This window comes from Vigna angularis, chromosome 8 (genome assembly GCF_016808095.1).
Source record: "Vigna angularis cultivar LongXiaoDou No.4 chromosome 8, ASM1680809v1, whole genome shotgun sequence".
NCBI classification, from domain to species: Eukaryota; Viridiplantae; Streptophyta; class Magnoliopsida; order Fabales; family Fabaceae; genus Vigna; species Vigna angularis.
The window spans coordinates 22,183,854-22,194,045 of NC_068977.1; the positions used below are offsets into that span (position 1 = coordinate 22,183,854).

Consider the following 10,192-nt stretch of genomic DNA (forward strand, 5'->3'; position numbering starts at 1 on the left):
GTAATTTTAGGAAATATTTTTCTTAATAGATTCATTCTTTGGTTGTTTGAGATGATGATTCTACATTTCAATTTAGTCTAGATATTATACATTGCATTGCATTATTGTTATTTTGTTACTTGAGTCATATCATTCTTTTGCAAGTTGTAATTCAATTTCTCTGTAAAAAAAAAAGTTTAGATTCAATTTCTAGCTTTTGTTCAATGTAGACTAGCTATTTCAAATGCATATTTCTTTTTATTGTGCATCTAATTTAGCTTTTAGGTTATACATTTTCGTTCAATACATCCTTTAACACGTGTGGGAATTGCTAAATTTATGTTATGGGTAATAGCAATGAGTCATGGTTTATTTATGCAATTTGAACCCAATTGGCATAGCTTGAAGGTATACTTGATTGTTCTCAACATTCCATACATGTTCTTGTGCCTACTTGCATTATAGTGATAGCACCTAATTAGGAGTTTTTAGCTCTTGCATCAATTAGATAGATTCAGCACTAATCTATATTGCATCTGCATTACAGTTGAACCAAATTTTTTTATATTAGGCCATCTTCTATACCTAGCACGCATAATTCATCTTCATTAAATCTTACGTTAACTTCATCGAATTTGGTTTATATGCATAAATTCTGAAAATAAAAATCATTGGATACATTTAGGTTCATTTAGGCAATTCATTCTAAGTTTTTTTTTTAAATTCCCCAACTACATTTGCATTCTCATTTTGGCAAAGATAAATTATACAAACTACACTTAACATGAACAATTGGATTTTTTATTGATCAAAATTGTGACTAAAAAAGGCTGTCAAGAGCCTCTCTCTTTCGTAATCAACACTTATACATGGTAAGTGGTAAATTAATCTAATTTCAATCTATATCTATGTTCTGTAAACACGTGATAGAAATTATTTGTCTATCAAATACAAAACTAACTTTGTTTGTGAAAGGTATAATCTCATCCTATTCAAGAATATTCACGTTTATTATAATTACATATATTATAATCATCACTTTTTATATTTTATAAAATTTTGACAACATTTCATGTTAATCTTTAAGTAACACGAAAGGAAAGTGGTGACACAAAATTCCCACATTCAAATATGTATCCAAAGATCACTAAAAAATACAATAAAAAAATTAAGTAAAATATATGAAATGTAAATTATAATTTATGTATTATTCAATTAATAAAACATGACTACTTTTCCTAAATTTCTAATCGAATAAGTCAAAATTTAATACAATTACAATTTCCATTAGTTTTTATATATAAAGCTTAAAATTCGAGAAATACAAGGCAGTTTAAAATTCGAGAAATACAAGGCAGATAAATGTATTAAATCTTAAACAAGAAACTAAGATTGCTCGATGGAGTACTGTAGCAAAATTTGTGAATTAATATAATAAATACAAATTAGTGTAGAAGCCCAAAATAATATTCGTCGGGGTTCGGACATCCCAAACTCAATATCAACACATTTGAACTAAGCAAAGTTTTTCACAACATAATATATATCCACAAAATAAAATAAAACTGAAAATTAAACTTAATTTTAAATAAATATACAAAAATTTAAATTTAGAAAAATATATAGCAATAAAGGAGATGGATACCGACCATAATGCAAACACAGAAAGAAGAAACAAGGGAAGAATAGCCCCATCAATAAATAACGAAGGAGAATAATGATGACAAGATCGACAAAGAATGCGACCCTACCAATACCAAGAACACAATCCACCATCCATCACAATAACAACTGCATAAAACAATGAAAAACACCCTAAATGAAATTAACGACGACAAAGAGAGAACCACCCAAGAGAAGAGCAATGACTACTACAATAAAAATGATGAGAAGTGTGAAGAACACCCTCGTGAGGAGGGGAACGTATAAGACTTGACAATAAAAACGTTTGAAGACACCAGTGATGAACAACGGTAAATGAACAACAGAAGAAGGCATTACAGTGACATAACCACGATAAGTAAAAGGAAGAGAAGGCGAGAGTAAAGAACGCGTGTAATGCACGAAAGCAAAAAAAAAAGAAAAGAATGGATGCATAAGAGATTTAAAAGCGATTCAACACTAAAACCATCGTTGTTTCTCAATTCGAGTATTTCTTATAACGATTCATTGAAATTGTTGTTATTTTTTTTAATTGACACTTTTAACAACCGTTGAGAGGGAATCGTTATAAAAAAAGTTGACTTTTATTTCAAAATTATCACAACGTGTCAATTGATAAAAATAATATTTTAATTATCATTATTTTACGTCATGAAAATATTTTTTACATTTTTGTTATTTCAGATATGTTCTATCACTAGTTGTCAATTTATATCATAACTACCAAATCATATTATATTTATAGACATTATATTTAATACAACTTTTACCACTTAGTTCCTTCACTCTTTTAACATGTATAAAAATAGAAAATAAAAAAGAACAATAAAATAAAAACAGAATTTATTATACATTCTTCTGTTTTCGCCCACATTATTAATTACTTTAAAATAGATACCTTTCGTTTTATTTTCTCCCTTCGTTTTTTCACCACATATAATATCATATAATAAGTCCAATTTATTGTTTTACTCATATTTGTCTTCTTCTGTTCTAATATTTTTGTTTTTTATGTTCTCGACTGCTGCATCTTGTCCTTTGAAGGATATTTTTTTATTGGATTCGTCGAGGTGAAGGGCACAAATTTTCCCTTGAATTCAACTTGAAAGATGAATTTCAGAATATCCCCTGTATGGAGGTATTGCTCCTATGGTAAATAATCAATCTTTTATTTGAATTTTTATTTCTTAAAATAATTTAATTAGTATTTGAAATATTAAAAAATGAATACGTGTATACTAATTAACAGAGATGGGATATGATCAAATTTGCCATATGTTAAACATTTAGAAAAAAATGAAAAGAGTTTTCAATTTAAAGATAAGGGTAAGGATGAAGTAATGAACCTGACATTTAACCTGCGTCGCTGTCATCTTGTAGTCTATGAATACATGCCTTTAATTAAATAGCAAGAGTTGTTCGATCAAATAAATTTCACAGCTTGTTATTTCTAATATTGGTGAATTAAATTTAAAGGACAATTAAAATATAATTAAAAAATTGGTATAATAAATTATTTAAATAGTTAAAATTTATTTATAAAAATCTTCTTCGTTTGAAACTATTTCTTCTGCTTATAAATTGTTTATCAACAAGTTTGGCTCATTCACGTGATTCAATTTTGGGAGAAGCTTATCACCTTGGAAAATTAATAGAGATAAAGGAGATGCAGACTTTATTTTCAAATGTCGATTTAAGAGAAAGCTTCTGAAACTCTAGCAGTCTCCTTAAACTCCTTACAAACCACGTTTAACTTATTTTGCTCATGATCTCTATACTGAAAAACGTTGAACCACATAAAATAGATAAAAAAAATTGTTCACTCAAACTATGAAATATCTTTAGGGTCTCTGCCTCTGTACTCGCGCGTCTATAAATACATGTTTCCTATATGATTCGTCCACACAAACAGAAGATAAGCCTTGTAGAGCCTCCCAAAAAATGAAGTTTACGACCTTCCTCTCTCTCTTTCTACTTTGTGCCTTCACCTCGAACCTTCCTTCAGCCAGTGCTGATTTGGTGGACACTGACGGTAATCCTATTCAAAATGGAGGCGTATATTTTATAACGCCAGTTATAATAACTGGCAACGGGGGTGGGGTAGAATTTGCAGCAACCGGAAACGAAACTTGTCCTTTGTCCGTTGTCCAAAATCCCAATCCTTTCTCTAACGGCTTCCCTGTACACATTTCATCCCCGTTAAGAATCCTTTTTATACGTGAAAGCACTATTTTGACCTTGGGGTTCACTTTTGTGCCTCCGTGTGCTCCCACCCCGTCTGTGTGGACTCCTGTGAAGGGTGAGGAAGAGGAACTCTCTGTTAAACTTACTGGATACGACAACACAGTAGGCGGTTGGTTTAAGATTCAGAGTGTTCCTGTTGACATTGGGGGCTACAACATCTTGTTCTGTCCTCTCGATAGTAGTTCATGTGACTATCTTGGGATTCAGTTTGATGCTGCTAGAAACAGGCATTTGGTGATCACCCAGAAAGCGGACGCAGCCTTATGGGTTCGGTTTCAGAGACTTTCGCCCGCATCATCTGCAATTTCTCTGCATGAACCATCACTGCTCCTAAAAAGTCATGACTAGCTTCTCCAACTTAGTCACAAACATAATCTAGGCGCTAAATAAATGTTTATTTCGCTGTCGTTGTAATAAATCTTCGCATGACTGAACTTAATAAGATTCGACACCCTTGAAAAAAATACCTTCTTCATTTTAATAATATATATATATATATATATATATTATTAATTAACTAAATAAGATAAAATTACTCTTAACAGTTTTGAAGTCTACGTGACTATATTAATTAAGTAACCAAATCAGATAAATATAAACAAAATTTTAATATTTTAAATCAATTGAATGCTTTTTTTTAAACCATCATGAATAATAATAATAGTAATTAAAGTTTATATCTTATCTATACTGCTTTCTCTTTATTTAGATCATCACTTTTTTCGAATGTTTTTTTCTTAATTAAACTTATTTTCAAATAAATTAAATACATAAACATCTTAACATTATATACCAATACGTATTTAATGATTACGGCCAAAACTGGATCTACATTACTGTTGTTGCCTGTTGTTTCTGTCTCAGTTTCTTTTTTAAACAATAAAATGGGAAGTTTGAAGGAATAAAAAATGAAAACTAAAATAAATAATAGAAATGACTAATATGATTTTATTTTTGAGTTTTTAATATATGTAATTAAAAATATAAATAATAGCATAAAACTTTTAAAATAAAGAAGTATTAACTTTCGTTTTGTTTTATGTAATACAATACTAATGAATATTTATTCAGAAATGCTATAACAGTTTAATAAAGTAGGAAAAAAAAGAAGAAAAAGAATTATGTTACATTGTTAATTGTAATTTGTTACATTGTTACATTGGTAATTACAAAAGTAATTTTTTGTGAAATAAAAAAAATGTTTACCTTTTTAATTGCAGATGAATATATAATGTAATATTCAAAAAATAAAATTACATTTTCCTACGTTTATACGAACAACACTACTAAAACACCCTAAAACCTAGATCAGTGAGTTAATTACTCACCCAGCCACTCTACATAATTCTATAAAACACCAATTCTGGAGAATTTGCACCCTTTCAACCTTACATGTCCTATCTTATACACTTCTACCAACTTCTACCACTTCCATTTGGTATTCTAAACTACAATTGACCTATCTAAGTATATAAGATCCAACTCAAATGAAGTTTAAACTCATTTTATAATAAAATTCCAACTTAAATAAACTAAAACATCACCATATAGACCATAAATTAGTTCTACCAATTTTAACACATACACTAGTACAGTTAGGAGAAATGATAACAGTTATTTTCGCTGATAGGCACCAGTTCCTGAACTGAGGCATATTCAGGCGAGGTAAAAAGTGGTAGACTTTATGCCTCGTTTCAAAACCGAGGCATAAAATGGTACAATTAGGCCTCGGTTATTAGAATCGAAATTGTTTCTCTCCCTCTACTGCCTCGGTTGGAACCTGAACCGAGGTAGTAGGGTCCTTTTTTTATTTTTTTCTTCTTCTTTAGCCAGTCATATAATTTTGGTGCGATTTGTTGTTAAACCGAAGTAGTAAAAGGGTTTATTTATTTATTTACCTCTAATTATATGCCTGGGTCGGTCTTATGCCTTTGCTCAAGCTCCTTGACAAAGTTAATAGCACCTCCAATTATAGAAGCTTGATCACGCTTCAATGGCTAACCAGACCAAACAAACAAACAAAACAAACAAATTTTTTAGTACAAAGGAAGCAAGTAAAGAAACAAGTAAAGTCAAATTCAATTTAAACACATAAACAAACCAATCTTTTTTTCTTTTGATTCCAAAGCTTCGGTGTGAACTGTTCAAAAGATCCTTCTCAGATTCAATTCAACAAATCAAAACAAAATCTCACAAACTAAATGCAAAACTCTACTGAATCTTCTCCAGCTTCAGTCGTGCCAGTGGACCTGGTTAAGTTCCAAAGGAGAATGATGAGTGGCTCTGCGCAAAGCTCTCCAGCGACGGTCACAGCTGCCTGAAACCCGAAGCAGCTACTCGAAGCGGCGCTCATGAGCATCGTTCCTCGCTGCTGTTGTCGTGCCTCACAGCGTTCGCCGCAGAAGCTTCTGGATTTCGAAAGAGAAAAAAGAAATGAAATCTGGAGAAAGAATACCTACGGCGAAGGGATTTCGTCTCTTGTTAGGGTAAATTACCCCTTTCTTCTCCGTTACAGAGCCTCAGTCCCAACATTCTCATCATCGCCGCATCCGCCTCCGGCACCTCAATCGTTGCTGCCTTTGTCGCTTCTCCTCCTCCTCTGCCGCATCCTCCGCATTCGCCTCCGCGCCCTCTGCATCCGCCTCCGCCACAAGGCCCCCATCCCCACGCTGTTCTTCTCCGTTACAGAGCCTCAATCCCAGCATTCTCATCATCGTCACTTCCTCCTCCGCCACCTCAATCGGCGCTGCCTCCGTCGCTTCTCCTCCTCCTCCGTCACGCCCTCCGCATCCGCCTCCGCCATGTCGATATTCTCCTCCAGCCTCCGCATCTCATCGGAGATTGTCCACTCCTTGTCCACAACTGTCGTCGCTGCCTCAGTCATCGACACGCTGCCGCTATTCACGTTCTCCTCTATTACGCGCTACTCTTCCTCCGCCGCCGCCGACTGCGCGATATGCCTCTCCCTCCTCTTCATCGTGTGCTCTTTACAGAAACGGTGGCAGATTTGGGGTTGGTAGTGGTGTGGTTTAGTTGAGGGAGGAACCTAGGTGACCTTCGTGGGGGTAAGGAAGAAGCAGCAATGGAGGGATAGAAGAAATGAGTAATGGAACCAGAAATTAGTAGTAGGGTTTGAATACTATTACCTCGGGTAGACCTCTGACCGAGGCATAAACACCCTTCTCGTAGGTACCAATGGGATTTGACAGACTCTTAGTGAGATGGGACAGACTCTTAGGCCTCGGTTCTGTGTAGAACCGAAGCACTAGATCACTGTCAGACCAAAACTCAGTTTTGCAAAGGGTCAGATGACTTTTTTTACATAGTATTAGGCATCAGTTATGCTTTGGTCCGAGGTAATATGCACTATATGCTTCGGTTCTACACAAATCGACACATATAAGTTCGTCTAAACTACAATATTGCCACCGCTTTCGGATATGTTTCGATTTTGCTTTGACCGAGGCCTATTAGGCGAGTTAAAAAACCTATATTTTACTAGTGATAATTTAGCAATATAAAGGTCTGAACAAGTAAAAAATGATCCAAAAGCAGATCCCAAACATTCCACTTTATCTCAAACCATCTACTTTAAAAACTCACTGCTCAAAACCTCTAAAATTCATTAAAACCATTTAAGACACAACTACTTCGCTACCACCCTATTTTAGATCACATATCTACTAACTCACAACCCAAACAAGTTTTAAAAGGACCATACAACATGTCATAATTTACCATTTCTCCCTTAGACCATTATTTCTAAAATTCACCTATCAAACCTCCTTTTTATATAAAAAAAATGACCTATAACTCTACTAATCCATTTCTCCTCAATATTTCAACCAAAAATAAAACCACCAACTTCATAACAGTAGCATTCACAAAAGTACTAATCCAACACAAAATCATACAAGGATCAAGAAACACAACTAATTATACTCATCAAAACACCATTATTACCAAAACAGTCAAATGAATTACAATTAAATCATCATATCATCATAACAATAATTAATCATACTTGAAATTCAAAATTTAAGCATAAGCACTAGTTTTCCTTACTTTTAAATGCTACCAAACTTTGACAAACTATATTACACTTTACTTTAATATAACTTATATTTTATTATTTTAATTAATATTGTACATGCTCATGCCACCCTTCTAGATTTTTCTTTTTCTTGAATTTTACAAATGACAGAAGAAGGCAATGCTATGACCGAACCACAATGACAAAAGAAAAGAAAAGGCGAGAGTGAAGAATGCATGTAGCGTACAAAAGCGAAAAAGATAATAAGAATGAGTGTATTGAGATTTGATGATGGTTACATAGGAACCGTTGTTGTTTGTCAACTCAAACATTTTGCACGACTATTTAAGTCTGAAACTATTGTTGTTTCTTTAACTTAGAGCTTTTAGCTACAGTTGAGAGGGAACTGCTGTAGAAAAGTTGGTTTATATTTTAAAATTGCCACAATGTTTCAATTAACAATCATAATTTTTTAGTTGTGGTTATTTGACTATATTAATGTCCTTTTTCATTTCAGCCATATTTTAACACTAATAGTGGCCAATTTATATCTTAACTATAAAATCATATTAGATTTATAGGCATTATATTCAATACAACTTTTACCACTTAGATTCCTTCACTCTTTTAACATGTATAAAACCAGAAAATACAATAAAAGCAGAATTTATTATATATTCTTCTGTTTTAACCCAAATTATTAATTACTTTAAAATAGATACCTTTCATTTTATTTTCTCCCTTCATTTTTTACCTCGTATAATATAAGTCCAATTTATTGTTTTACTCATTTGTCTTCTAATCTTTTTGTATTTTAGGTTCTTGAACCCTGGCTCTCTTGTCTATATCTGTTCCTTTGATTTTTTTTTATCACTTATATTGTCAGTCATTTCTTCAAGATTTGCCAAATCGTCGGCTGATGCTTCTGGACCTTTGAAGGAGATTTTTTTTTATTGGATTCGTGGAGGTGAAGGGCACAAATTTTCCCTTGAATTCAACTTGTAAGATGAATTTCAGAATATTGCCTGTATGGAGATATTGCTCCCCTCATGGTAAATTATCAATCTTTAATTTTTTTAATAATGTAATTAATATTTGAAATATTAAAAGATGAATACGTGTATACTCATTAACTGAGATGAGATATGTTCAAAATTGCCTGTATGTTAAACATATAGATAAAAATGAAAACGAGTTTTCACTTTAAAGATAAGGGTAAGGATGAAATAATGAACCTCACATTTGTCATCTTGTAGTCTATGAATAGATGGCCTTCAATTAAATACCAAGAGTTGTTCTATCAAATAAATTTCACAGTTATCCTTTTGTTATTTATAATATTGGTGAAATAAATTTAAAATAAAATTAAAAATTGCTATAATAAATTATTTAAATAATTAAAACATATTTTATAAAAATCTTGTTCTTTTGAAACTATTTTCTTCTGCTTATAAATTGTTGGTTTAATACGTATTTTGGTCCCTCTTTTCGTAGGGTCTATTCAAAGTGATCCTCCTTTTTTTTCAAAAGTTCACTAACATCTTACTTTTTGCAAAAACGATGCACGTTAGTCCTTTTTGGTTACGGCGTTAAAAAGACTAACGGCACAGCTGCCCAGCTGGCACAAAACTGATGAGCTGTACATTTTTCGTTGAGGTGGCACTGTGAATTGCTGATATGTGTTAAAATAAATTAATTTAAATTAATTTAAAAGATAGGGTTAAAAAAATTTGACAATTACATTTGGGGTAAAATCTGCATGCGATTTCGGGGCGATTTAGGGTTGAACAATCTCGTTTCCAAGAGTGCAGATTCTGATTTTTGGTGAAATCAACTTCGAGGTTAGTGATCGCATTATTGTTCTTATGTTGTTGTTATAGTAATTGATGGCATTACTGTTGTTACTATGTTGTTGTCTTGAATGGGTGGATTCTGTTTTTGCTTTTTCTTTAATGGGTGGATTCTGTTTTTGCTTTTTCTTTAATGGGTGGATTCTATATTTGTTGTGTTTAAAATATGATTATATTTGTGGCATGGTGGGGGGTTTATGGAAAAAGTATTGTCGTTGGGTGTTGGAATTGGTCCCATGGTGTGTTAAATTAAGTTAATGAGTGGTCCCCCTTTTCCATTTGCAGTGTAGGGATGTCTAACGATAGGTTTGAGGTAGTGGTCCACCACGGTGGGACCTTGATACAGGAAGTGCCCTTTAAATATATAGGTGGGGACATTTGTTATTGGGACATTGACCCCGATACATGGAGCTATTTTGGAGTA

The 10,192-nt window shown here is 32.8% G+C and overlaps 1 protein-coding gene across 1 annotated transcript; it reads left to right on the forward strand.

The window, feature by feature from the left end:
• The first annotated feature begins 3,532 nt into the window (after positions 1 to 3,532).
• On the forward strand, positions 3,533 to 4,364 carry LOC108319467 (kunitz-type trypsin inhibitor KTI1). Its single transcript, XM_017550612.2, has one exon. The coding sequence runs from the start codon at positions 3,583 to 3,585 to the stop codon at positions 4,231 to 4,233; it is 651 nt and encodes a 216-aa protein (XP_017406101.1). The 5' UTR covers positions 3,533 to 3,582; the 3' UTR covers positions 4,234 to 4,364.
• The last annotated feature ends 5,828 nt before the right edge of the window (positions 4,365 to 10,192 follow it).

Excerpts from the sequence above, each read along its gene's own strand:
- LOC108319467 (XM_017550612.2), top strand. The coding sequence starts at position 3,583 with ATGAAGTTTACGACCTTCCTCTCTCTCTTTCTACTTTGTGCCTTCACC.